The sequence below is a fragment of the Passer montanus genome, unplaced genomic scaffold (genome assembly GCF_014805655.1).
Source record: "Passer montanus isolate IOZ18808 unplaced genomic scaffold, ASM1480565v1 scaffold161, whole genome shotgun sequence".
NCBI classification, from domain to species: Eukaryota; Metazoa; Chordata; class Aves; order Passeriformes; family Passeridae; genus Passer; species Passer montanus.
In genome coordinates this window covers 286722-313725 of record NW_024363272.1, presented here as the reverse complement: position 1 = coordinate 313725, position 27004 = coordinate 286722, and the positions used below count along the sequence as shown (strand labels likewise).

Genomic DNA, 27004 nt, shown 5'->3' with positions numbered 1-27004 from the left:
TTGGCACAGTCAGATTTGCCTGGTCACAAGACAAGAACAGCTCCAAAATTCTCCTGTTTCATTTAATAGAAGCTCCAACCTCACCCAGGCAGCAGCATCTGAATTTCATGAAAGGTTTTCTAAATATTATGGGAATGGATGAAGAATTGCTGTGGGTTTTATGGCTGTACTTCTCCATACCCTAAAACCAGCTGGGGGCTAGGCCAGGTTTTAAGGTGGAGCCTTTTGCCAAGGTTTCTTTGGGAATATCCCTCAGCTGAATGCTTTGCTTTTAGCTCTCACAGACAGAGGCAGATTTGTGGGGATTTCTGTGTGATTTATTTCATGCCATGTCATTCTGAATCTCTGCTGAATGCTGAGTTACTGGAGGTGTTTTCTTTGCAACATGAATTTTGAATCCTTTTTTGGCTGATTCATCAATTAAAAAGGAGGGTGGGAATGGGAGCAATTCCAGCAGGGAGGAATTCCAGCAGTTTTCAACACTCAGGCCCTCAGCTGAGTGTTGCTTTTCCCTCTCTCTTGCTGGGGCTTGCAGCAAGTCCTGCCCTTCCCCAGGGATCTCAGGGTCTTGTAGCTCCCGCCTTCATGGAAACATGGAATGGTTGGGGTTGGAAAAGACCTTAAAGCTCATCCAGTTCCACCCTGGGACACTTTCCACCCTCCCAAGTTGCCCCAAGCCCTGTTCAACCTGCCCTTGGGCACTTCAGGGATGGGGCAACCACAGCTTCTGTGGGCACCCTGTGCCAGGGCCTGCCCACCCTCCCAGGGAGGAGATTTCCCCATCTAAACCAAGAATCACATCACCCCCTGTGCTGTGGGACCTTTTTCTGAATTTAATTCAGGATAGAAGCTGCTCATTGCAGTCAATCCCAGTTTTTGGGTTCCCTTTGGTGGCACTCAGGGCTGCAGCACAGAATCCACGAGGCAGAAGGAGCGTTGGCACCTGCTCCAAAGAGTGACTTTTAGCTTTTCCCCCTGGGAGCAGGGTGATTTTCCTGATCTGTGGCTCAGGCAGAGCTGAGGCAGAGCTCAGGCAGAGCTGAGGCAGGGTGGTTGTGCTTGGGAATATCCAGGAATATCCTGGCACTTCTGGCAGGTTCATCCCTGCCCTCAGGTGTCTCCAAGGTAGGTCCAGAAGCAAAAGCCACCTAATCCACATGCCACCCAAAACTGGCAGCAGCTGACTGCTCCTGCTGGCAACTGCTGACCCCTGAGCTGTGTTTGTCCCTTCAGATCAGACTCCCCTTGCAGGATGGGAGAAGGAGCAAATCCATAGAAGAGCGAGAGGAGGAATATCAGCGGGTCAGGGAGCGGATATTTGCACGAGAGGTAAGTTTGGATCAACCACCCCCCTGCCAGGATCCTCCTGGAGATTTGGGCCAGAAAGTGGCCTTGAATATGCCAAGAGGTCAGATCTTGTTGCATTTCCTACCAATTTCCCAGAATTTTGGGGATGTGGCAGTGTATTCCAGCTGCCAACAAAGATGTTTGAGGTTCTGGGGGTGGAGGAGCCACACCTGCAGCCTCCAGTCTGCTCCTTCCCTAAAATTTCAGGGAGGAATGGATGCAGTCCTGCTCCTTGCTGCCCAAAAGATTATAACTTTATGCAGGAGCATTTTTGGAGTGATCAGAAAACCATTTCCTGCCCCAAAGGAAGCAGCAGCTGCATCTCCCAGTTTCTTCTTGCTGCAGCTTCCACCTCCTGACCCAGCAGTGCAGGGCTCTGCCTTTCCAGGAGGAATTTGGGCATTCCCAGGAGGAATTTCATCCTTCCAAGGAGGAATTTAGGCCTTCCTAGAAGGGATTTGGGCATTCCCAGGAGGAATTTGGGCATTAGCAGGAGGAATTGGGCATTCCCAGGAGGAATTTGTGCATTGGCAGGAGGAATTTAGTCCTTGCAGGAGGAATTTGGTATTCCCAGGAGGATTTTGGTATTCCCAGGAGGGATTTGGGCATTGGCAGGGGGAATTTAGTCCTTCCAGGAGGAATTTGGTATTCCCAGGAGGAATTTGGGCATTCCCAGGAGGAATTTGGGCATTAGCAGGAGGAATTGGGCATTCCCAGGAGGAATTTGTGCATTGGCAGGAGGAATTTAGTCCTTGCAGGAGGAATTTGGTATTCCCAGGAGGGATTTGGGCATTGGCAGGGGGAATTTAGTCCTTCCAGGAGGAATTTGGTATTCCCAGGAGGGATTTGGGCATTGGCAGGGGGAATTTAGTCCTTCCAGGAGGAATTTGGTATTCCCAGGAGGAATTTGGGCATTCCCAGGAGGAATTTGGGCCTTCCCAAATGCTCCAAATGCTGCATTTAGGTCATAAAACCCCCTTTTTATGCCTGGCCTTGGTTGTCACATGGACAGAGGTACCATCAAAGCTGCCTCAGTGGAGGAGGGAGCTGAAAACTCAGATTTGAGAGATCTCAGGGATCAGGAAAGGGCCTGGATGGAGACCCACAGGGAGCTGGAGTGCAGGAGCCTCAGCACCACACCTCAGCACACTCTGTGTGCCAGCCCCACCCTTTGGAATCCCCTGGCTTTGTTTTTTCACAGTTTCTAAGTGTCCTTTTCCTTTCCTCCCCATCTCCACGTTCCTGCTCCCAGTCTGGCCAGAACGGATACCTCACAGACAGCAGGTGAGTGCTGCCCTGCAGCCCCTGGCAGTGTCACCAAAGCCCTGCATGGCTCCAAAAAGCTGCTTTTCCCTCGTCACACTCTCCACAGAATGCTTTGCTTGTAGCTCTCACAGACAGGGGCAGATTTGTGGGGATTTCTTTGTGCTGAATCCCCCCATGCACAGCTGCTTGAAGGTGTTTTCTTTCAATTTTGAGTCCTTTTTTGGCTGATTCATCAATTAAAAAGGAGGGTGGGAATGGGAGCAATTCCAGCAGGGAGGAATTCCAGCAGTTTTCAAACCATTCCCCAAAAGGATGGGAAATCCCTGCCCTTACAGTGCCAGGATAGCATTAGGATCAGGCAGGGTTGTCCCTAATCCCTGATTATCAACTCAGGGTGACTTAAGAGTGACAGTGAAGTGTCTCAGGCTCCAGCCGAGCTGCTGAGGGCACTGGGAACATGTTTGAGCAGCATTTTCTTGTTAAGCAGTTTTCCCGTGGATGAAAGGGCTGGAGTGAGGCTGAGTCACCTGGCCCTGAGGTTTGGGGACAAAGAAGAGGGTGAAAAGGGACACAGCCTCATCCCTGCTGTGCTGTGCTCTCCCAAAAGCTCTGGAGATGCTGCAGCTCTGTGTGGGACAGGACAGGAGGATCTGAAAATGCAGTCAGGACTGGAAAATGCAGTCACAGGGGCTGTGTCCTGGGGTCTGCCTGCATTCAGGACAGCAAGGACAGGTCTCAGATCTGTGGGGTGGAGTAAAACTCCCCAAAAATGGAACAAAAACCTTGTTGCAGATGCAGCTGCAGCTGTGGGAGCTTCCCTGGCTGTGGTTCCCAGGCCCAATCTGCTTTGGGGTTGCCCTGGATGAGAGAGGGGAGAGCCTCAGCACCATTTTGAGCTCAATAACCTTTGTTCTGCTTTCCAAGAGATGCATTTCTGGCTCTCACCTGCTGCCAGAACCCCAGGGCATCACCTCAGCAGCTCCTTCCAAGCCTCTTTTTGTGCTCAGCAGCTCTTCCTCTCCATCCCTCCCCAGGGAAAGCCATTCCCAGCTGGGCTGGTGGAGCAGGCTCACTGCTTAGGGACATCCCAAAAAGTCCTGCTGTGGCCTGGGCTGAGGCAGGGTGGTCGGTGAGGGCACAGCTCTGGGAGCAGCAACATCCCAGAATCCTGGAGTTTGGGTTTGGGTGGTAGGGGACTTTAGAACTCATCCCTTTCCACCTCCCTGCCTTGGGCAGAGACACCTTCCACTCTCCCAGATTGCTCCAAGCCCCTTCCAGGCTGGCCTTGGACACTTGCAGGGATGGGGCAGCCACAGCTTTGGGCAAACAGGCCCAGCTGGGCAGAAATCCTCAGCAGGAAGTGGTCTCCAGGATCTCCATCAGCCTTGTCTCCAGGCCTTAAAAAACTCCCTGTTCTGAGATGAGAAGGTCTTCAGCACCTCCAGCAGCTCTGCCACTGTCCCTTCCCTGGAGCCCAGTTTGACTCCTCTGCTCTCTGCAGGGGCAACAGGGAGGGGCTGAGCCTGCTGGGGTCTGTTCCAGGTTGGGGAAGAGATTTTTTTGTGACCTTGCTGAGGTCTCTTCCAGGCTGGGGAGGAGATCTTTTTCTAACCCAGCTGGGAAAGAGATCTTTTTTTTCTGACCATGCTGGGGTCGGTTCCAGGCTGGAGAAGAGATCTTTTTGTGACCCTGTTGGGGTCTGTTCCAGGCTGGGGAGATCTTTTTGTGACCCTGCTGAGGTCTCTTCAAGGAGATCTTTTTCTGACCTTGCTGGGGTCTCTTCCAGGCTGGAGAAGAGATCTTTTTGTGACCCAGCTGGGGAAGAGGTTTTTTTGTGACCGTGCTGGGGTCTGTTCCAGGCTGGGGAAGAGATCTTTTCCTGACCCTGCTGGGGTCTGTTCCAGGCTGGGGAAGAGATCTTTTCCTGACCCTGCTGGGGTCTGTTCCAGATCTTTTCCTGACCCTGCTGGGGTCTGTTCTAGGCTGGGGAAGAGATCTACCCTGGCTGTACTGGTGCAGCACCAGCAGCTCTGCCACTGTCCCTTCCCTGGAGCCCAGTTTGACTCCTCTGCTCTCTGCAGGGGCAACAGGGAGGGGCTGAGCCGGGCCTCGGGCAGCCGCCAGAGCAGCACCGAGAGCGAGATCAAATCCCTGGAGCCGCGGCCCTGGAGCAGCACGGACTCGGACGGCTCCATCTTTTTCTGACCTTGCTGGGGTCTCTTCCAGGAGATCTTTTTGTGACCATGCTGTGGTGTCTTCCAGGCTGGGGAGGAGATCTTTTTCTGACCCAGCTGGGGAGGAGATATTTTTTTTTCTGACCTTGCTGGGGTCTGTTCCAGGCTGAGGAAGAGATCTTTTTGTGACCCTGCTGGGGTCTGTTCCAGGAGATCTTTTTCTGACCTTGCTGGGGTCTCTTCCAGGCTGGAGAAGAGATCTTTTTGTGACCCAGCTGGGGAAGAGGTTTTTTTGTGACCCTGCTGGGGTCTGTTCCAGGCTGGGGAAGAGATCTACCCTGGCTGTACTGGTGCAGCACCAGCAGCTCTGCCACTGTCCCTTCCCTGGAGCCCAGTTTGACTCCTCTGCTCTCTGCAGGGGCAACAGGGAGGGGCTGAGCCGGGCCTCGGGCAGCCGCCAGAGCAGCACCGAGAGCGAGATCAAATCCCTGGAGCCGCGGCCCTGGAGCAGCACGGACTCGGACGGCTCCATCCGCAGCCTGAGGCCACCTGTCACCAAAGCCAGCAGCTTCAGTGGCATCTCCATCCTCACCCGGGGGGACAGCATCGGGAGCAGCAAGGGCAGCACGGCCAGCAGGGCCTCACGGGCAGGTACGGGCTGCTGGTGCCAGGCAGGTGCCAAAGGGCACCTGGCACAGTGATCTGGGCTGGGAAATGGAGCTCTTTACCTGCCAAAGGGCACCTGGCACAGTGATCTGGGCTGGGAAATGGAGCTCTTTACCTGCCAAAGGGCACCTGGCACAGTGATCTGGGCTGGGAAATGGAGCTCTTTACCTGCCAAAGGACACCTGACTGTCTTCATGGTGTCTAGTCTGTCACCAGGACTGACAGATTTAGTGTTGAGGAACTGAAACTCTTTACCTGCCAAAGGGCACCTGGCACCCTGATTTGGGCTGGGGAAATTGAGCTCTTTACCTGACAAAGGATACCTGGCAGACAGGTTTAGGGTTAGGAAACTGGAGCTATTTCCCTGGTGAAGAACACCTGATTGTCTCTAGTCTGTCACCAGGACTGACAGATTTGGGGTTGGGGAACTGGAGCTCTTGCCTAGTCTGTCACCAGGACTGACAGATTTAGTGTTGGGGAACTGGAGCTCTTTCTCTGCCAAAGGGCACCTGGCAGACAGGTTTAGGGTTGGGGAACTAGGGTTTGTGATGCTGTGGTTCAAACAGGACATGGGTGGCACCTGGACCTCGGTACCCTGGCGTGGCTGTGCAGTCTGGTTGTGCCACATGGTTCATCACCAACTTCTTCAGAACTCACCATCCCCAATGCAATACAACACAATACAATATTGCAATCGTTCACCATTCTGAATTAATGCAGTCAGATGCATCCTATGGGTGCCCTCCCCTTTTCTCCTGGTTCCCAGCCCTGTGTGCCTGTTTCTCTGTTCCAGATTTGGTGCCCCTGAGTCCTTAATACAATACAGTACAATACAATACAATACAATACAATACAGTACAATACAATACAATACAGTACAATACAATACAATGCAATGCAATACAGTACAATACAATACAATACAATATTGCAATCGTTCACCATTCTGCAGATGCATCCTATGGGTTCCCTCCTCTTCTCTCCTGGATCCCAGCCCTGTGTGCCCGTTTCTGTGTTGCAGGCTTGGTGCTGGGTGCCCCTGAGTCCTGCAGCCAGTCCCCATCCTCCCAGGCCAGCCGTGGCCTCCTGCCCTGCACGGCCCCGCAGCCCCCCGGGCTGCCCCCAGCCCAGCAGCAGCCGGCCATGAGCAGCCCCATGATGTCCCAGGTGAGTCCCACGGGGCACTTTTTGGGGGGAATTTTATACCTTTACTAGGATATATCTGTTTATTTTTTATTACTTGCTTAACTTGGTTTTCTTAACATGATCCATAAATTCTCATATCCGTGCCCTGCCCTTTTCTCCTGGGTCCCAGCCCTCTGTGCCTCTCTCTCTGTTCCAGGTTTGGTGCCTCCTTCTTTCCTCCCTTTTCCTTCCTCCTCTTTCTCCCTTTTTTTCTTTTTTCCTTTTTCTCCCTTTTTTTCTTCCTTTTCCTCCCTTTCCTTCTTCCTTTTCTTCCCCTTTCTTTCTTCCTTTTCCTCCCTTTTTCTTTTCCTCCCTTTTCCTTCTTCCTTTTCCTCCAATTTCCTTTAATTTAAGCAGGAGAGATTTAGATCACAACTCAAAGTTTGTCTAATTTTTTAATTACTTTCAGCTAAAAAAAAGCTGAAAGTAGTTCAGATTTTTTGCTGGAGCAGTAATTCTGTTTTTTTGCTGGCATTAAGTATTGCTAGGTGTGAAAAACGCCAATCACTTGTGTTGATATTTTAAAAGTTTAATAGTAATAAAATAGTTCTAAAAATAGGAATAAAAATTAGACCAATAAGAATTTGTACAATCAGAGTTAGGACAATAAAAGCAAAGAATTATGGACACTTCCTGGGCACTAAGCCCCCAGAAATCATGGCTGGCTAACAAAGGATTAACCCTTAAAAGCAATAACCTGTTGAATATTCATATATCCTACACATAATGCAAACTTTCTTTTCAAACAAAGGACATCTTCTGCTTAATTTCTGCCCCCTCCCCATTTGTAAATTGATTTATTTGCCTCCTAGAAGTCTGGAAGGAATCTGGTTCTTCCTGATAAGGAGGCAATAATTCTTCTTTTGGGATCTTGGTGTCTGTTTGTTGTTATCTCTGTGTGAAGAATTTCTTGGTTATCTTACCCATTTCTTGAGCTAGTTACAAAAAGTATCTTACATAGTTTCTATTTTAATATTATGCTGTAGCTTAAAAACTATATTTATGACACTAATTTTAAAGGATTAATACAGTACTACAAAATTAATACAACATAACACAGTATTCATTTTAATATTTGCAAAGAGCCAATCATGTAATATGAATTTTTAACACACATTTTTCACAACACAGCAATTTTAATGCTGTGAAAGTCCAGTCTGTTCAAAGGGCATGAGTAATATCTGATAAAAATTATGATTCATTGCTCAAAAAATCTCTCCTGTTCCAAGGTCCTAATTCAAAACCTTCCTCCATGTCTGTACCTTCATCCACTATCTCTGTAAGACTTTGAGAACTAATTTTTAACACACATTTTTCACAACACAGCAATTTTAATGCTGTGAAAGTCCAGTCTGTTCAAAGGGCATGAGTTATATCTGATAGCAATTATGATTCATTGCTCAGAAAAGTCTCTCCTGTTCCAAGGTCCTAATTCAAAACCTTCCTCCATGTCTGTACCTTCATCCACTATCTCTGTAAGATTTTGAGAACTCTGTGAATTTTCATTTCCTGCCTCTCTCTCTTTTATGATAAAAATTTCTTTGATGCTCTGGGTGCTCTGGGCTCACACCTGGGGCAGAGCAGGAGAAGGTTGGGCTGTGCTGTGCCTGAGGGGTTCTGTGGGATATCCCACAGAATTCCCAGCTCTGCTGGGCCGGCAGCATCCCTGGAAAAGGATCTGGAGCCCTTGGATGAGTGAAAAACTGGAATTTGTTCCCCTCAGAACCAGCCCCAATGTTTCATTTTCCTTCCTCCCTGCCCTTCCTTTTCCTTCCTTCCTCTTTCTCTTTTCCTTCTTCCTTTTCCTCCCTTTTCCTCCTCCCTTTTCCTTCTTCTTTTTCCTCCCTTTTCCTCCCTTTTCCTCCTTCCTTTTCCTCTCCTTTCCTCCCCCCTTCCCCTGCTCTCTCTCCATTCCTTCCTTTTCCTCCCTTTTCCCACAGCCCTGCTCCCAGGGCTGGCACCCTCCAGGAAGCACCCATGGGTGACATTTCTGTGCATTTATTCTGCTCCTGAGGCTGTGCCCACCCCCAGCCCAGCCCAGTCCTGCTGCAGGAGTGGGGATGAGGTGGGAACCATCCCACTGTGGGGTTTGGGGGGCAAATTCCTGTGGTGTGGGGCTATCCCTGGCACCTCCCTGTGCCACCACACTGGGGCTGGATCTCATCCTGCTCAGGGGCTCTCTGGGGATCCTCTGGCACCACCTTGGACTCACCCTGCAGCAAAGAGCTGCTGGAGTTACACTGGAGGGCTTCAAAATGCAACAGGGTGCTGGATAATCACCCCAAGGCTCCCTTTCCCATGGAAAGTTGGACCAGGTGTTCTGAGGTCCCTTCCAAGCTGGGCTGTCCATGCTTCTCATGTTTTCACTAGGACTGAGAGGAGGGAAGAACCTCCTGGGAAAGCTTTGAGTGCAGGTAACAGGAGCAGCTCCTTGCTGGCTGTTCCCAGCTGTAGGAGAAGGAGGAGCTGGGAGTTCTGGGGCCCTGGAGGGGCTCCAGGGTTGTGGATCGTTTTTTGGAGGATTCTGAGCCTCAAGGAATGAGCTGGAGCTGGAATAGCAGAGTCCCTGGGTGGGATCTCATGCAGGATCACTGGGTTGTGTTGTGGTTTCAGTTTGGATCTTCTGCTGTCTCATCCAAGGGTTTAGGGCCTGGAAAAACTGATTTCAGGTTGTTTGAGTGTTGGTGAAGGCTCTGGAAATGCACCATGCCCATGTTCATGTCACCAAAGATTAAATCAAATCATCCAGCACTGACCATTGGTGCCCAAAGCACGGGGTGTGGATTTTAGTGAGGGGCTGCTCAAAGTGCTCCAGGTGACAAAGCAGGGGTCCCTGCCAAGGTGAGTGTGCAGGAGTGGCCAAGGAGCACTGCAGGGAATGCTGGAAACAGGAGAGACACGAGGGCAGTGCTGAGAGACGTGGCTCTGCTGCTGCCTGCCCTGATGTCACTTTTCCTGCCAGGCAGGAGCTGCTGTGGGGCCGTCACCCCTCCCCAGCTCCTCAGAGCCTCTGGCTGTGCCTGATGGGATGGATGCTGCCCTGGAATGGTTTCTGTGCTCCCCAACTCCCTGCAACGCCCTCTGTGTTTGCAGTTGGCTCACTTGACTAACCTTGTTGTTCCCCCCCTTCCCCTGCTCTCTCTCCATTCCTTCCTTTTCCTCCCTTTTCCTCCTCCCTTCTCCTCCCTTTTCCTCCCTTTTCCTCCTCCTTTTTCCTCCCTTTTCCTCTCCTTTCCTGCCCCCTTCCCCTGCTCTCTCCATCCCTCTCTGCTGGTCGTAGCCGGTCCCAGCGCTGCAGCCCGTTCCGTACTCTCCAAGCTCCTGCCCCCAAGTCCTCTTGCCAGTCTCTCCACCCCAGCAGTACAGCCTGGTACAAACCCCAGTTCCTCTTCTGCACTGTCTGTTGTGCTCTGTGCTGTGTTTGTGTTGTGTGAGCTTGTGCTGATCAGGTATGTCCCAAAAAACCCAGCCCTGGGGTTGGGGTTCACGGAGCTCTGCCATGCCTGAGGCCACGGGGCCACCACCGCTGGAGTTGTGGTCTTGGAAAGAGCCTGGGAAGAGCAAATTCCAAGCCCAGAGCTCCCCAGCAATGCCTGAGGCCACGGGGCCACCACTGCTGGACTGGAAAGAGCCTGGGAATAACAAATTCTAAGTCCAGAGCAGATGCTTGAGGCCACAGGGCCACCACCGCTGGAGTTGTGGTCTTGGGAAGAGCCTGGGAAGAGCAAATTGCAAGCCCAGAGCTCCCCAGCAGATGCTTGAGGCCATGGGGCCACCACTGCTGGAGTTGTGGTCTTGGGAAGAGCCTGGGAAGAGCAAATTGCAAGCCCAGAGCTCCCCAGCAGATGCTTGAGGCCACAGGACTACTACTCTGGAGTTGTGACCTTGGAAAGAGCAAATTCCAAGCCCAGAGCTCCCCAGCAATGCCTGAGGCCACGTGGCCACCACTGCTGGAGTTGTGGCCTTGGGAATAACCTGGGAAGAGCAAATTCCAAACCCAGAGCTCCCCAGCAGAAGCCTGAGGCCATGGGGCCACCACTGCTTGAGTTGTGGCCTTGGGAAGAGCAAATTGCAAGCCCAGAGCTCCCCAGCAGAAGCCTGAGGCCATGGGGCCACCACTGCTGGACTGGGAAGAGCCTGGGAATAACAAATTCTAAGCCCAGAGCAGATGCTTGAGGCCACGAGACCACCACTGCTGGACTGGTGGCCTTTGAAGGAGCTTGGGAAGAGCAAATTGCAAGCCCAGAGCTCCCCAGCAATGCCTGAGGCCACGTGGCCACCACTGCTGGAGTTGTGGCCTTGGGAATAACCTGGGAAGAGCAAATTCCAAACCCAGAGCTCCCCAGCAATGCCTGAGGCCACGTGGCCACCACTGCTGGACTGGTGGCCTTAGGAAAGAGCCTGGGAAGAGCAAATTGCAAGCCCAGAGCTCCCCAGCAGATGCTTGAGGCCTCAGGACTACTACTCTGGAGTTGTGGCCTTGGAAAGAGCAAATTGCAAGCCCAGAGCTCCCCGGCAATGCCTGGGGCCACGTGGCCACCACTGCTGGAGTTGTGGCCTTGGAAGGAGCCTGGGAAGAGCAAATTGCAAGCCCAGAGCTCCCCAGCAGATGCGTGAAGTCACCAGACCACCACTGCTGGACTGGTGGCCTTTGAAGGAGCTTGGGAAGAGCAAATTGCAAGCCCAGAGCTCCCCAGCAGATGCGTGAAGTCACCAGACCACCACTGCTGGACTGGTGGCCTTGGGAAGAGCAAATTGCAAGCCCAGACCTCCCCAGCAGATGCCTGAGGCCACGAGACCACCAGTGCTGGACTGGTGGCCTTGGGAAGAGCCTGGGAAGAGCAAAATCCAAGCCCAGAGCTCCCCAGCAGATGCCTGAGGCCACGGGGCCACCACTGCTGGAGTTGTGGCCTTGGGAAGAGCCTGAGAAGAGCAAAATCCAAGCCCAGAGCTCCCCAGCAGATGCTTGAGGCCACAGGACCACCACTGCTGGAAAGAGCCTGGGAAGAGCAAAATCCAAGCCCAGAGCCCCCCAGCAGATGCTTGAGGCCACAGGACCACCACTGCTGGACTGGTGGCCTTAGGAAAGAGCCTGGGAAGAGCAAATTGGAAGCCCAGAGCTCCCCAGCAGATGCGTGAGGCCATGGGGCCACCACTGCTGGAGTTGTGGCCTTGGAAGAAGCCTGGGAAGAGCAAATTGCAAGCCCAGAGCTCCCAGCAATGCTTGTGCTCCGTGCTGGGGTTTGGGGTCCATGGTTGCCCTGTGGGCTCAGCCAAGCCCTTTTGTTGGGATCTTTTGGGCGTGGTGTCCCCCACGGGATGTGGCAGCTGGGCTGGAGTCACCCCTGCCTGCGTGGGACCCCAACATCTACTGAGCATTTGTCCCCCTCAGCTCGCATGTCCCCCTGTCCTGCTCTGGCTCTGTGCCTCATGTGTGGGGGGCCTTTTTTGGGGGGGGTTTCTCCCAGAGCAGGGAGAAGGGGTCTGCATTTACCAGCAGGGCTGTGTCCCACGTGCCGTCCTCCTCCATCCTCCTCCCTCCTCCTCCTCCCTGCTCCAGGCCGACGAGCTCAGCAGCCCCTTCGGGCAGATCAGCCTCAGCCGCCAGGGCTCCACGGAAGCTCCGGATCCTTCCTCGGCCATGTTCCAGTCGTCGCTCATCTCCCAGCACCCTCAGCAGCCAGGATTCATCATGGCCAGCCCTGGGCAGCCCATCCCCACCTCCAGCTACTCTGCCTCGGGCCACACAGCCCCCCCCCAGCCGGTGCTGCAGCCCCAGGGCTACATTCAGCCCCCCCAGCAGGTGAGGACAGCAGGGACACGGTGGGAGGTTCTGTTCTGTTCCCTTCTGTTGAAGGAAGGGAATGGATGAGTCTGACTCCATGTTCTTAGAAGGCTAATTTATATATTTTTTAATAATTTAGAATAAATATAATACGATATGATATGATATGATATGATATGATATGATATAATATAATATAATATAATATAATATAATATAATATAATAATATATAAATATATAATATATGATATATAAAAATATAATATATTATATATCGATATATTATACAATATATATTATATATAATGATATATTATATTATAATCAATAATATTATATTAATATATATGATATAATGTAATATTATTAAAATTATAATATAATAGAATATTGTATTATATTATATTGTATTTAATATAATATAATATAATATAATATAGTATAATATAATATAATATAATATAATATAATATAATATAATATAATATAATATAATATAATATAATATATTATATTATATTATATTATATTATATTATATTATATTATATTATATTATATTATATTATATTATATTATATTATATTCAAGAATGCCATACTAAATTTTACTAAAGTTTACAGATAGAAAGCTACAAAGAATGATAATGAAAAGTTCCTGATTCCTTCCAGAGTCCTGACACAACCTGACTGTGATTGGTTATTAAGTCAAAACAATTGACATGAAACTAATTAAACATGCACCTGTTGGTAAAAAAAATGTCCAAAGCAGCAAAACACAGGAGAAGCAAATCAGATAATTATTGTTTTCATTTTTTTCCCTGAAGCTTCTCAGCTTCCCAGGAGAAGAATCCTGGGCAAAGAGATTTTTTCAGAAAATGTGATGGTAACAGACATCCCCAGAGCTGGCAGGCCAGGGGCTGCTGGGGAGTGGGTCCCTCTTTTTCTGCTGCTCTTTGGTGATGGATCCCCCCACAGGGGTCCAGCCTGGGGGTCTCACACCCCCTGTGAGGCACAGGATGATCCCCGTGTCCCTCTGAGCCCACGAGGCTCCTTCCTGGCACCCCCGGGCCACTCGTGGCTCTCAGCAGTGGGGATGGACTCAGGGCTGACACCTCTGAGCTCTCTTTGGGGTCCTGCAGGGTTTTATGACCTCTGGGATTGTCCCCTGAGCTGTGAGGAGAGTTGTGCTGGGACAGGCTTGGGAAGGTTCCCCGAGGAGCCAAAGCCCTGCCTGCTTCCCTTCAGCAGAAACCAGGCCAGGTGAGAGGGAAAACAGGTTCTGAGGGACCAGCTTTCCTGGTCCTGCTCCCTCCTGTGTTCTCACCATGGGTTTTCTTGTCCCTGCCAGATTCAGGTTTCTTACTACCCGCCCGGGCAGTACCCGAACTCCAGCCAGCAATACCGACCCCTCAGTCACCCAGTGGCCTACAGCTCCCAGCGCCCACAGCAGCTCCCCCAGCAGTCCCAGCAGCCAGGTAAGGGGTGACAGGGGGCAAGGGGGCAGCTTTCCCTTTGCTGCTGCTTTTGTTGGCTCCAGAGATCTCCCCTGGGCTGTTTGGGGCCGGGTTGTTCTTGCCCGTCTCCCACTCTGGGTTGGGAAGTTGGGATGTGTCCTTCCCCTCCCTCTCCTCTGAGCTCCCTGGGGAGGGGATGAGATGGATTTAACCCCACTGAGGGGCTCCCTAAATGTTAAATCTGGGGTTGTTTCCCGTGTCCAGCTGGGAAATTATTCCTTTGAAACCCTGTTCAGGCAGGTTTACAACCAGCAGCAAACATACCAAGGCTGCTCTTGCCCATCTCCCACTCTGGGTTGGGAAGTTGGGATGTGTTCTTCTCCTCCCTCTCCTCTGAGCTCCCTCTGAGGGGATGAGATGGATTTAACCCCACTGAGGGGCTGCCAGGGGAATTTAAAGCCAGGAACTTCCCTTGGAAGTGTTTGCTTCTGCTTTAAGAGAAGCCCTTTCCCCACTCTTCAGCAGGAGGTGGGGATAGAAGCAGGATTTAATTCCCTAAATGTTAAATCTGGGGTTGTTTCCCCTGTCCTGTGTGCCCAGCCCTGTCCTGTGTGCCCAGCCCTCTCCTGTGTGCCCAGCCATCCCAGAAAAGACAGAGCTGGCTGTGGGAATCAGAAAAACAGAAACTTCCACAGACACAGCAGGGTTTGATCTGCAGCCTTGGGAGAAGCTGGGATTGGTGTAAAAATACAACACCCAGACATTGAGGAGGAAAATCATAAATTTATGTTTCTGTGGTTCTATTCTAAGTAAGAATATGCCTTAAATAAGTGAGAAATTGCATTGATAAAGTGGTGAAGGGTTTATAATGTAGGAAACTGTATTGATAAGGTGGTAAGGGGTTTTTAATGTAAGAAACTGTATTGATAAGGTGGTGAGGGGTTTATGATGTAAGAAACTGCATTGATAAAGTGGTGAAGGGTTTATAATGTAGGAAAGTGCATTGATAAAGTGGTGGAGGGTTTATAATGTAGGGGTGTGGTTGTATAGAATAAACCAAAAGTTTAAAAGTTATAACAGAAGCATCTGTGTGAATGTGAGCTAGAAGCCCATTAGACAAAAGAATCCACAGTGCACCAGGAGTGAGTAAAGGTGATAGGTTAGAAAAACAAAATAAACCCTGTAGCAACTGTCTATTAAGTTAGAAAGTTCTGTATTACCTTGTAACAAAGAAACTTGTGACTACTCTGAGCTATGACCAAAAACTTCCTCCTCTAAAACCTCCCAGCCTCTGAGGCTGATGTTTATCCGGGCAATAAATCATCCTTAGCCCAAAAATAATCCCATCCTTTCACTAAAAGCAGTGCCAATAAGAGCCGGGAATAACCTGTGCAGGTGCCCCAGCTCTTCCTCCCATCCCCATCCTCACCTGAGCCCTCTGTGCTCCACAGCCCGTCCGTGGGGTTCCTGCAGCCCCCTGGCTCCGAGCAGTACCAGATGCCGCAGTCCCCGGCGCCCTGCAGCCCCCCCCAGATGCAGCAGCAGTATTCAGGTACCAGGGGCAAGGCTGGCATCGACTCCCGAGCTGGCATCAGCCTTTGGATCACCTCACAGCCAAGCCTGGCAGCTCCAGGGCAGGGGGGTTCCTCAGGCTGGGCATGATCAGGATGTTGCACTGGAATCTCCCTGCCGGGGTGGGCAGGGGGTGGAGGGAGATGGGTGGGCTGTGGGTTGGTGAGGGGGGGAAAGAACTGTGGGTGGGGAGGCTGGGGGTTCCTGCTGCCTGTCACAGCTGCTGGGAGTGAGCTGGAGCAGGATCTGAGCTGGGATGATGGAGGGTAGCTGGATCCATGCTTGGATCCTTTGCTGGAGTTTTGTGGAGATGTTCAGAGCAGTCACTGAGCTGCCATCCCTCAGCTTGGCCCCTGTGCTCCCCTTTCTCCTGGGTTAAACATCATCACCACCAGATGTAACCTTTGCTATTAGAGAGGAGTCCCCAGAGGGTCCTGGTGGGGTTTTTCCAGCGTGGAAAAATCATGAGTGGCAGAGGAGAGTCCAGAATGGGATTGTGGGGAAGGGTGTGCAGTGGCAGGGTCGGGCAGGTGCCCTGTGTCCCACAGCAGCACAGCCTTTCACACCTATGTCTGTCCCCAGGGGTGTCCCCATCAGGCCCTGGTGTGGTGGTGATGCAGCTGAATGTCCCCAACGGCCCCCAGGCCCCCCAGAACCCCCCCGTGGTGCAGTGGAGCCACTGTAAGTACTACAGCCTGGAGCAGCGGGGGCAGAAGCCAGGAGACCTCTACAACCCCGACACCAGTGCTCAGGTACTGGGAGGGACTGGGAGGAGGCAGCTCAGCCTTTGGGGTGGGCTGGGTGATGGTGTGGGGGTCACCAGCCCTGGGGGTGTCTGACGCTGTCCCTCCCCCAGGCCAGCACCCAGCTGAGCAGCCCCATCACGTCCCCCACGCAGTCCCCGACGCCGTCGCCCGTCACCAACCTCAACAGCGTGTGCACGGGGCTGAGCCCCCTGCCCGTCCTCACACAGTTCCCCAGGCCCATGGGCCCAGCACAAGGTAAGGGAGAGCCCTGTGGGGACAGCCCAGGGCTGGGAATGTGGGATTTTTCCTGGGATCCCCACAAACTCGGGCTCCTTGTGCAGGTGATGGGAGGTACTCGCTGCTGGGCCAACCTCTGCAGTACAACCTGTCCCTGTGTCCCCCGCCTCTGCTCCACAACCAGCCCAGCTACACAGGACACCAGGTACAGCCAGGCCCTTCCCCAGCCCCTCTGTGGGCACCACGAAGGCACCGTGTCCCCTGAGGTGACACGGTGCCCTTTGTGTCCTTCAAGGGGCAGACTGGAATGAAACACGGGAACCGCAGCAAGAGGCAGGCCCTGAAGTCAGCGTCCACCGACCTGGGGACAAGTGACGTAGGCAAGTGACCCCCTCCAGCCTCTTTTTGCCCTCTGATGCCCTCACAAATGGATGTTGGAGACTCCAGGTGCCATCCCTGCCCACACCAGCATCCCACAGAACTCTGTGTTGGAGACTCCGGGTGCCATCCCTGCCCACACCAGCATCCCACAGAACCCTGTGCTGGTTTTGGAGGGTGATTCCTGCCAGTCCCTTCTCCCCACACCCACAAACACCCCCCAGCCCAGGTGGGTGCAGGCTGGGGGTGCAGCAGATCCAGCCCCAGCCCGCTGTGCCCTGAGGGAGGTGGGTGAACAGGGAGTCAAACCTCAGAGGACACCTGGGTGCTGTTCCTGCCTCTCAGAGGGTGGAGATGATGGAGCTGGCAGAGCTGGGATTTTATTCCTCTTTCTCAGCAGAAAGTGAGTGTCCAAACTCTGAGATCTCCCTCCCACCACTGCTCTCCCAAGTCACTCTTCCCACCCCTGCTTCCCTTTCCCATGGGGCCTGCAGCTCCAGAGCCTCATCTTTGAGATTTGGGATCTCTGCGTGGCTGTGAGGGCTGAGGGTTCCAGTGAATCCTTTCCACCCGTGTCCAGAGCATCTCCACTGGGTCCTTGAAAAGGGAGGGACACACAGCTTGGAGGGGGCAGCCCTCACTGACCCTCTGGAGGCTTGTCCCCCATGTCACCTCAGTGTCACCACCCGCAGCTGCCTGCAGGGGCCCTTTAAGAGCTGCCTCCCCCTCTGCCCCTGGCATGGTCCCTACGTGCCACGTTAATATTAGCAAAGAATCCTCCAGCAGCTCTGCTAAGCCCGGGCCAGGGCTGGAGCCAGGAGCTGCAGAGGGATTTGGGGACCAAGGGCAGGGGCTGCAGCTGCAGAGGGATTTGGGGACCAAGGGCAGGGGCTGGAGCTGCAGAGAAATTTGGGTATCACAGGGTAGAGCTCAGAGCCAGCAGCTGCAGAGGGATTTGGGTACCAAGGGCAGGGCTAGAGCTGGGAACTGCAAAGAGATTTGGGTACCACAGGGCAGGGGCAGAGGTCAAAACCAGGAGCTGCAGAGAAATTTGGGTATCACAGGGTAGAGCTCACAGCCAGGAGCTGATGAGAGATTTGGGGACCACAGGACAGGGATAGGGGAGAGCCAGGAGCTGCAGAGGGATTTGGGTACCAAGGGCAGGGGCTGGAGCTGCAGAGGGATTTGGGGACCACTGGGCAGGAACTGGAGCCAGGAACTGCAGAGGGATTTGGAGGCCGTGGGGCAGGGACAAAGGTGAGAGCCAGGAGCTGCAGAGGGATTTGGGTGCCACAGGGCAGGAACCAGGAGCTGCAGAGGCATTTTCGTGCAGGACACACCCAGTGCCACCACCCTCCATGGGTGCAGCCATTCTCCCTGCCAGGGTCAGGGTGGCAGCGTGGGGTTGGCTCCCAGTCCTGCCAGCTGAAGATTTGGGGTAGAAAACCAGCACAGAGCCCCTGGGAAAGCCTGAACTATCCAAAGCACACCAGGAGGACTTGGTGTCCCTGTAGCTGTGGGAATACCCACATCTCCTCCTGAAGCAAAACCAACATTGTGGGCACGGGGGGAGTTGGGATGGGGCATTCCTGGGAGCAGGTAGGGCTGCTTTGGAAGGCTTGAAAGAATAACTGGCTTAAAATAATAGATTGGGTGGCTTCAAAGAATAGATTGGGTGGCTTTAAAGAATAGATTGGGTAGCTTTATAAAAGAATAGATTCCTCCAGGGAGCTGCTTGGTGAACTGGCTTAAAATAATAGATTGGGTGGCTTCACAGAATAGATTGGGTGGCTTTAAAGAATAGATTGAGTGGCTTCAAAGAATAGATTGAGTGGCTTCAAAGAATAGATTGGGTGGCTTTATAAAAGAATAGATTCCTGCTGGGAGCAGCTTGGTTCCTGTGCCCAGGAGAGGTGGCAGCTCCAGCCCGGTGGCACCCGGTGACACGCAGCTCCTTCCCTGCAGTGCTGGGCCGGGTGCTGGAGGTGACAGACCTGCCCGAGGGCATCACACGGACAGAGGCCGACAAGCTCTTCACCCAGCTCGCCATGGCCGGTGCCAAAATCCAGTGGCTCAAAGAGACTCAGGGGCGCCGCGGGGACGGAGGCGGCGGCGGGGACAACAGCGGGACTCCGGAGAACGGCAGGCACAGTGACCTCGCTGCCTTATACACCATCGTGGCCGTGTTCCCCAGCCCCCTGGCTGCCCAAAACGCCTCCCTCCGACTCAACAACTCCCTCAGCCGCTTCAAACTGCGCGTGGCCAAAAAGAACTACGACCTGCGGGTGCTGGAGCGGGCCAGCTCCCAGTAGGGCTCCCGAGTGGGCACCGGGCACTCCCCTGGGCCTCTTCTCCTCCCACCCTCCCTTCCTCTCGCCCTCCTTCCTTGATATATTTATATGAACATAATTAAGAGACAAGAAGTTGATTTTTTTTTTTTTAATTATTATTTTTTTGGAGTGACGCCCGTGCCCGCCCCCCTCCCCTGTGTCTATGGTTTTGTTTGAGCACTGTGTTGGACCGCACATACAGGTGTTGATTGGTATGTTCACTGCACATTTTATTTAATCAAATTATTATTTTGCTGGGGGTGGGGAGGGAGGGGGGATTTTTTTTTTGTTTTATTTTATTTGGGGGGTTGTTTTTAAATAAAAAAAAGAGGAAAATTGTCCATCACTTGAACGTAACTTCCTGTTCTCTGCCAGTGTCGGGGCTCTGTGCTGCCTCACTGGGGTGAGGGGACAGCAGAGGGGACACTGGCAGGGGGGTGATCCTGTGGTGTGCCAGCATGGGGATCCCAGGCTGGGATCAGAGCATTTGGATCAGGGCTGAACTCCCCTGACAGATGTTCACGGCCTCTTCTCCAGCTGCCAGCCCCATCCAGCTGTGGAATTCCAGGGCAGGAATGAGGGCATGGAGTGCCCTGCCAGGAATCACCACATTCCTGCTGACAGCAGCAGCACCTGGAGCTGGCAGGGCCAGGTGGGGACAGGATTTGGGGTGCACAAATCCTCTGGCAGTAGCAGGATGCTCCCAGCCTTCCTGAGCAGGTGCAGCCGGACAGGTAAGAGCTGCCAGGAAGGGGGGCTCCAGCTCAGCTCGGTGCCAGCTGCCACCTCAGTGCCACCCACAGCCAGGCAGGGACCTCAGGGCCGTGTCCCTGTCCACAGCAGCCTGGCAGCAGTGGGATCGCAGCTCCTGGCACCCCAGCAGAGCCTGCACCAGCAGGATTTGGTGCCAGGAGGTGCAATGCCAGACCCCACTGCTGCCCCTGTGCCCGCTGAACCCGCAGCAGCCTCCAATGCACCAGCAAAGCAGACACTGCAGCTGGAGCCTTTGGCGTGCCCAGCTCCTGGAACCCTCCGTGTGCCCAGTTCCTGGAGCCCTGGCTGTGCCCGGTTCCTTCTTTACCCCGGGCCAGGCTGGGGGGGCCCCTGGCACGCCCAGCAACCCACCAACGCAAATAGCCGGCGGCTCCTCCGCCTGCTCCCTCCCGGCGCACGCTGGGGCTCCAATTTCCCGGCGTCAGCCCCCGGCACGGCTCAGCTGTCGTCCCCCTCTGCCCTGTCACTCCGGCGGCCACCGCACCGCCGCCCTGCCCCCGCCAGCCAGGGCTGGGGGTCTGCGGCCATCGGGGCCCCGGCACCGGCCGCGCTCCGGGGGCTCCTCCAGCGCGGGGTGACAGCGCCGAGCACAGGGTGAGTGCCCCCTGTGTGCCCCTCCTGCCGTGCTCGTGCCCACCCTGGGCCCCCCCGGGGCTGCAGGGCCTCGGGGTGCCCCGGTCCTGCAGGGCCCCTCGCCCCAGCGCTCCCCGTTCCCATCCCCTGATGCTTTTCCTGACTCGTTTTCCTGGCTGCTTTTCCTGACTGCTTTTCCTGACTGGTTTTCCCGATGGTTTCCTGATGGTTTTCCTCATGGTTTCCTGGCTGAATTTCCTGACTGGTTTTGCTCACTGGTTTTCCTGACTGCTTTTCCTGAGTAATTTTCCTGACTGGTTTTCCCGATGGTTTTCCTGGTGGTTTTCCTGGCTGAATTTCCTGCCTGGTTTTCCTGACTAGTTTCCCTGGCTGGTTTTCCTGACTGTGTTTCCTGGCTGGTTTTCTTGATGCTTTTCCTGATGGTTTCCTGGCTGCTTTTCCTGACTGGTTTTCCTCACTGGTTTTCCTGGCTGCTTTTCCTGAGTAATTTTCCTGACTGTTTTTCCTGACTGCTTTTCCTGACTGCTTTTCCTGATGGTTTTCCTGACTTCTTTTCCTGATGGTTTTCCTGATGGTTTTCCTCCCTGCTTTTCCTGGCTGGGGTGGGTATCACCAAAGCCAGGGAGGTCTGGGTGGAAGCCCTGCGGGGAGGGCTGTCCAGGGTGGCACCGGGATGGTTTGGGGGATGCAGGAGCAGGTCCAGCCCAAATCCAGACGATGCCCATCAGTGTCCCCACCTGAGTGGCACCGTTTGTGGCTTCACGGTGAGGTGGCGATGCCCGGGCTAAGGTGGGCACGTGCAGGTGGCCCAGGGGCTGGCTCACAGGGCTTGGCCAGGGATGTGCCACGCTCTGGGCTGGGCACCGACCTCCAGCCTGGCCCTGGGGCTCACCGAGGCACAACCAGCCCTGGCAGGGGCTGCAGGATGGGCAGAGGGAATGAACCCGGAGTTTTCCCTGGCAGAACCAGCCCTGGGAGTGAACCCGGAGTTTTCCCTGGCAGAACCAGCCCTGGGAGTGAACCCGGGGTTACCCCTGGCAGAACCAGCCCTGGGGGTGAACCCGGAGTTTTCCCTGGCAGAACCAGCCCTGGGAGTGAACCCGGGGTTACCCCTGGCAGAACCAGCCCTGGGATTGAACCCGGGGTTTCCCCTGGCAGAACCAGCCCTGGGGGTGAACCCGGGGTTACCCCTGGCAGAACCAGCCCTGGGGGTGAACCCGGAGTTTTCCCTGGCAGAACCAGCCCTGGGGGTGAACCCGGGGTTACCCCTGGCAGAACCAGCCCTGGGAGTGAACCCGGGGTTACCCCTGGCAGAACCAGCCCTTGCCAGGACAGGAAGGGGTGGCACTGCCCACCCAGCACGGTCTGACCACCGGGGCAGCTGGAACTGCCCCAGCCAACGCCACCCCTGCTCTCCCCCTTGCAGCATGACAGAGAAGGAAGTGCCAGAGCCGCCGGCTTCACCTGCTTCAGGTGGGAAACCCAAGAGCCGGGTAAGTGGGTGCCCACGGGGCAGTTTGGGTGGGTGGGCGAAGCCCCCCTCTCTATCATCACCCTGCCGCAGCCCCAGGAGGATTTGGGAGGCCGGGGGTGCCTGGTGGGACCCTGATCCAGCCGGGTGTTGGGTGGGCATTTCCCAGCTTGGCATTTCCCTGGCGTGCCCAGGGTGCTCAGGAGCCACAGCTTCCATTTTTTTGTGGAGACTTCACGGGACTGGGAGGAGGATCCCCATCTTCAGAGCGTTCCTGGAGTCTCCTCCCGCTCGTGGAGGGGGTCACGGGGGCGAGGAGCTGGGCACGGGGTGTCTGCCCTCCTTCCTCCCCGCACTGCCACACACCGGCCGCCCCCCTCCTGCCCCCGCAGCTGCAGAAGCTGAAGCAACTTTTCCAGCGAAAACCCAAAGAGGAGCCGGCGCAGGAGCCACAGCCCAACGGGGAGCTGGTCAGCCCCTCGGGGGGACCCATCTATTACATCTATGAGGATGACGAAGAGGAGGAAGAGGAGGAGGAGCCCGAGCCCCCTCCCGAACCGGAGAAACTCGTTAACGACAAACCCCACAAATTCAAAGACCATTACTTCAAAAAGCCCAAATTTTGCGATGTTTGTGCCCGCATGATCGTCCGTGAGTGCTGAGGGGGGGCTGGGGGTCGTGGGCAGGGCTGGGGCTGGGGGCCAAGGCTGCCCGGGGCTGTTCACAGCCGCAGTGTCACATTCCCTCTCCTTCCCACCACCCCGCCGCTGCCAGTCAACAACAAATTTGGCCTGAGGTGCAAGAACTGCAAAACCAACATCCACCACCACTGCCAGTCCTACGTGGAGATGCAGCGCTGCTTCGGCAAGATCGTGAGTGCCGCCCCCCCCTCCAGCCCCCAGCTCGGCCACCCCCGGCAGGACGCGGGTGCCACCCCCCCTGGCCATTCCCTGCCTCTGAAGGGGACCCCCATGTCCCTCTGGGGGTCCCCCCAGCTGTGACAGGTGGCTCTGGGGGGTGGCTGATGCTGAGACCCCCCCTCTGTCCTCGCAGCCTCCCGGGTTCCGGCGGGCGTACAGCTCCCCCCTCTACAGCGACCAGCAGTACGCCGGCACCAAGGACCAGCTCGGTGAGCCCCCCCTGTCCCTTTTGTCCCCACCTGGGGGTGTCCCCACCCCTGACACCCCCCCTGAGCCTCCCCTGCCCCCGCAGCAAACAGGAGCGACCCCGTGTTCGAGACGCTGCGGACCGGAGTGATCATGGCCAACAAGGAGCGCAAGAAGGGCCAGGACGACAAGAAGAACGTGAGCGAGGGGTGGGGCTGTCACCAAATTCCCAGTGACCCCCCCAGCCCCCCAAATTCTGCACGTTCTGAGAATTTCTCACGTTCTGAGAGCCCTCTCTGCCTTCCAGCCCTTGGCTGCGATGATGGACGAGGAGTCGGAGGCCACGAAGCCGGTGGGGAGCAAAGCTGAGGGTGGTGAGCGCCGAGGGTTGGGGGGCTGAGCCCACGGGGACACGGAGGGACCCCCTGGCTGCGTTTGGGGGGGGTCACCAGGGTGCAGAGAGAGTTCGTGTCCCCGCCGCGGGGCTCTCGCTGCATCCCCACGTCGGCTGAGGAGACCCTCGGGAGGCACCCCTGGCAGAGGTGTGACCCCTCCTCCCCTTCCCAGGTGCCGCCGAGGGGGACAAGAAGGCTGAGAAGAGCCCAGCAGATGACAAGGTACCCCTCGTCCTCGCCCTGCACCCCAAAACCTCGAGCAGAGCCCGTGGGATCTCCGTGCTGGGAGCCCCAGGGCTGTCTGCAAACCCCACTGTGCCCCCCAGAGCAAGAAGCCACAGCCAGGGGGGTTCCTGCAGTCCCACTATTTCGTGGCACTTTATCGCTTCAAAGCCCTGGAGAAGGACGACCTGGACTTCCCGTGAGTTCCCAGCTCGTCCTGGGCTCTTTCCCGAAGTTTTTTTGGGGTTTGGCTCCATGTGGTTCCGTGGATTTCCCGAGGATTTCCCGAGATTTCCGTGGATTTCCCGAGGCTGAGCTGCCCTGGGCAGGACCTGCCTGTCCCTGAGCCCCTGGGCTGCGTGTCCCGTGCCAGGCACGGGGCTGGAGCAGCTGATTCTGAAGGAAAAGAGGATTTCCTTGGGGTCTGCCCCCCCTCAGAGACCCCCACTCCTTCCCTTCCAGGCCGGGGGAGAAGATCACGGTGGTCGATGACTCCAACGAGGAGTGGTGGCGGGTGAGGCTGGGAAAGCTCTGCCAGGGGGGCACCCAAACCTGCTGTGACCCCCCAACCTGGCGAGGGGGAGGCTCTGGGACCCCCGCACCGGCCCCAATCCCCCCTTGCACTCCCTGCAGGGGAAGATCGGGGAGAAAGTCGGGTATTTCCCCCCCAACTTCATCATCCGGGTGCGGGCAGGCGAGCGGGTGCACAAGGTGACGCGTTCCTTCGTGGGCAACCGGGAAATCGGGCAGATCACGCTCAAAAAGGATCAGGTGAGACGGGGACCCCCCCCTCAACACCACCCGGAGACCCCCAGACCCCCCTCCGAGCCCCCCATCACAGCTGCACCCCATAAGCAGCATCAGCACCCCAACATTTCTCACCTCGGATGAGATCTGCTCTGCCCCGACCCCTCCACTCCTGGGGCTCCCCCTGCTCTGGGGGGGTCCCCCTGCCTTGGGGGGGGGTCCCGGGGGTCTCACCCGCCCCCGTCTCGCCCGCAGATCGTGGTGCAGAAGGGGGAGGAGGTGAACGGTTACGTCAAAGTCTTCACGGGCCGCAAAGTGGGGCTGTTCCCTGTGGACTTCCTGGAGGAGATCTGAGGGGGGCTGCGGGGCTGGGGGGACCCCCGCGATGGGGCACGGAGACCCCCGCGATGGGGGGCACGGAGACCCCCGGGATGGGGCGGAAAGGCTCAGGCTGCGGGGTGGGGATGGGACGGGGGCACCCTGGGCAGGGGGACCCCGGGATCGGGATGGGGGGCCCTGGCTGCGGGACAGGTTTGGGGTCGGGGGGGGGGGCACCCCCATTCCTGCTGCTCCCAGGTCCTCGGGGTGTCCCTGGTGTGTCCCTGGGGTGTCCTCGGGGTGTCCCTGGGGGGCAGGACCGGGGCAGGATGGGGGGCACAGGGGGTGCCCCAAGGGCTCTTTCCCCCTGTGAGGTTTTGGTGCCTCCAGAGACGCTGGGGGCAACAGGGGCACCCCCAGAGCCGCTGCGGGGCCCCCCCGGAGCGAGGGGGGGACACTGGGGGTCCGGGGGGTCCTGTCCCGGTGCTCCCGGTGCTCCCGGGGCTCCCGGGGCTCCCGGGGCTCCCGGGTTTGGCAATACACGGCTGTGCCCATCCCCGCTCTCCGGTGTGGATTTAATGGGGTGGGGGCGCGCCGGGGGCTCCGCTCTGGGGGTCGCTGGGGGGGCGCCGGTGACCCCTTGGGGGGCGCCGCTGTTGGGGTGACAGTGCCCACCGCGGGGGGACCCCGGCAGGGTGGCGGGGGGGCTGTCACTGGCCACTGTTCACGGGTCACTGGTCAGTGGTCACTGTGGGGTGCCAGTGGTCACCAGTGAAGGGGTCACTGGTCAGTGGTCACTGGTCACTGTGGGGGCCGGTGGTCACCAGTGCAGGGGTCACTGGTCACTGTGGGGGTGCTCGTGGCCCCAATGCAGGGGTCACTGGTCACTGTGGGTGTGGTGGTGGCCCCAGTTCGGGGGTCACAGGTCACTGTGGGGTGCCGGTGGTCACCAGTCAGGGGTCACTGGTCACTGTGGGGGTGCCAGTGGTCATTAGTTCAGTGGCCAGTGGTCACTGTGGGATGCCGGTGACCCCAGTTCAGGGGTCAGTGGTCACTGGTCACTGTGGGGTGCTCGTGGCCCCAGTGCAGGGGTCACTGGTCACTGTGGGGTTCTGGTGCCACCAGTTCAGGGGTCAGTGGTCACTGTGGGGTGGTGGTGGCCCCGATGCAGGGGTCACTGGTCACTCTGGGGGTGCCAGTGGTCACTAGTTCAGTGGTCAGTGGTCACTGTGGGGTGCCGGTGGTCACCAGTCAGGGGTCAGTGGTCACTGGTCACTGTGGGGTGCCGGTGACCCCAGTTCGGGGGTCAGTGGTCACTGGTCACTGTGGGGTGCCGGTGGTCACCAGTTCAGGGGTCAGTGGTCAGTGGTCACTGTGGGGTGCCGGTGGTCACCAGTTCAGGGGTCAGTGGTCAGTGGTCACTGTGGGGTGCCGGTGGTCACCAGTTCAGGGGTCAGTGGTCACTGTGGGGTGCCGGTGACCCCAGTTCAGGGGTCAGTGGTCACTGTGGGTGTGGTAGTGGCCCCAGTTAAGGGGTCAGTGGTCACTGGTCACTGTGAGGTTCCGGTGGCCCCAATGCAGGGGTCAGTGGTCACTCTGGGGGTGCCAGTGGTCACTAGTTCAGTGGTCAGGGGTCACTGTGGGGTGCCGGTGGTCACCAGTTCAGGGGTCAGTGGTCACTGTGGGGTGCCGGTGCCCCCAGTTCAGTGGTCAGTGGTCAGTGGTCACTGTGGGGTGCCGGTGGTCACCAGTCAGGGGTCACTGGTCACTGTGGGGGTGCCAGTGGTCATTAGTTCAGTGGCCAGTGGTCACTGTGGGATGCCGGTGCCCCCAGTTCGGGGGTCAGTGGTCAGTGGTCACTGTGGGGGTGCCGGTGGTCACCAGTTCAGTGGTCACTGGTCACTGTGGGGGTGCCAGTGGTCATTAGTTCAGTGGCCAGTGGTCACTGTGGGATGCCGGTGCCCCCAGTTCGGGGGTCAGTGGTCAGTGGTCACTGTGGGGGTGCCGGTGGTCACCAGTTCAGTGGTCACTGGTCACTGTGGGGTGCCGGTGCCCCCGGCGCGGCTCAGCCCGGCCCGCTCGGCGGGAGGGGAAGGGGCGGCGCTGGCGCGGGGCCCGGCGGGGCCCGAAAAGGGGCGGCGGGCGACAGGTGACGGTGCCGGGGACACGACGGGACCTTGGAGCGCGGCGGGGGCGGGCGCGGAGCCACCGGCCGCGGGGCCGCGCCCGTGACG

At 56.1% G+C, this 27004-nt stretch overlaps 2 protein-coding genes across 2 annotated transcripts in view; both read left to right on the top strand.

Annotated features, from left to right (window-relative positions):
* R3HDM2 (R3H domain containing 2) overlaps nt 1-19462 on the top strand; it is a 36138-nt gene extending 16676 nt beyond the window's left edge. The window contains exons 10-23 of the mRNA XM_039703223.1: nt 1234-1329; nt 2600-2631; nt 4695-4814; nt 5107-5438; nt 6475-6620; nt 9919-10008; nt 12199-12441; nt 13775-13901; nt 15265-15432; nt 16035-16204; nt 16309-16453; nt 16540-16640; nt 16731-16815; nt 18779-19462. Coding sequence (XP_039559157.1) covers nt 1234-1329; nt 2600-2631; nt 4695-4814; nt 5107-5438; nt 6475-6620; nt 9919-10008; nt 12199-12441; nt 13775-13901; nt 15265-15432; nt 16035-16204; nt 16309-16453; nt 16540-16640; nt 16731-16815; nt 18779-19125 — 2202 coding nt within the window. The 3' untranslated portion in view covers nt 19126-19462. The remainder of the gene's footprint in view (nt 1-1233; nt 1330-2599; nt 2632-4694; nt 4815-5106; nt 5439-6474; nt 6621-9918; nt 10009-12198; nt 12442-13774; nt 13902-15264; nt 15433-16034; nt 16205-16308; nt 16454-16539; nt 16641-16730; nt 16816-18778) is intronic.
* A 585-nt stretch (nt 19463-20047) lies between these two features.
* On the top strand, nt 20048-25285 carry STAC3 (SH3 and cysteine rich domain 3). Its single transcript, XM_039703180.1, has 12 exons — nt 20048-20511; nt 21938-22004; nt 22375-22633; nt 22757-22854; nt 23036-23111; nt 23195-23286; nt 23396-23462; nt 23656-23705; nt 23810-23904; nt 24168-24219; nt 24339-24476; nt 24708-25285. The coding sequence occupies exons 1-12, from the start codon at nt 20063-20065 to the stop codon at nt 24804-24806; spliced, it is 1542 nt and encodes a 513-aa protein (XP_039559114.1). The 5' UTR covers nt 20048-20062; the 3' UTR covers nt 24807-25285.
* Nucleotides 25286-27004: the final 1719 nt, after the last annotated feature.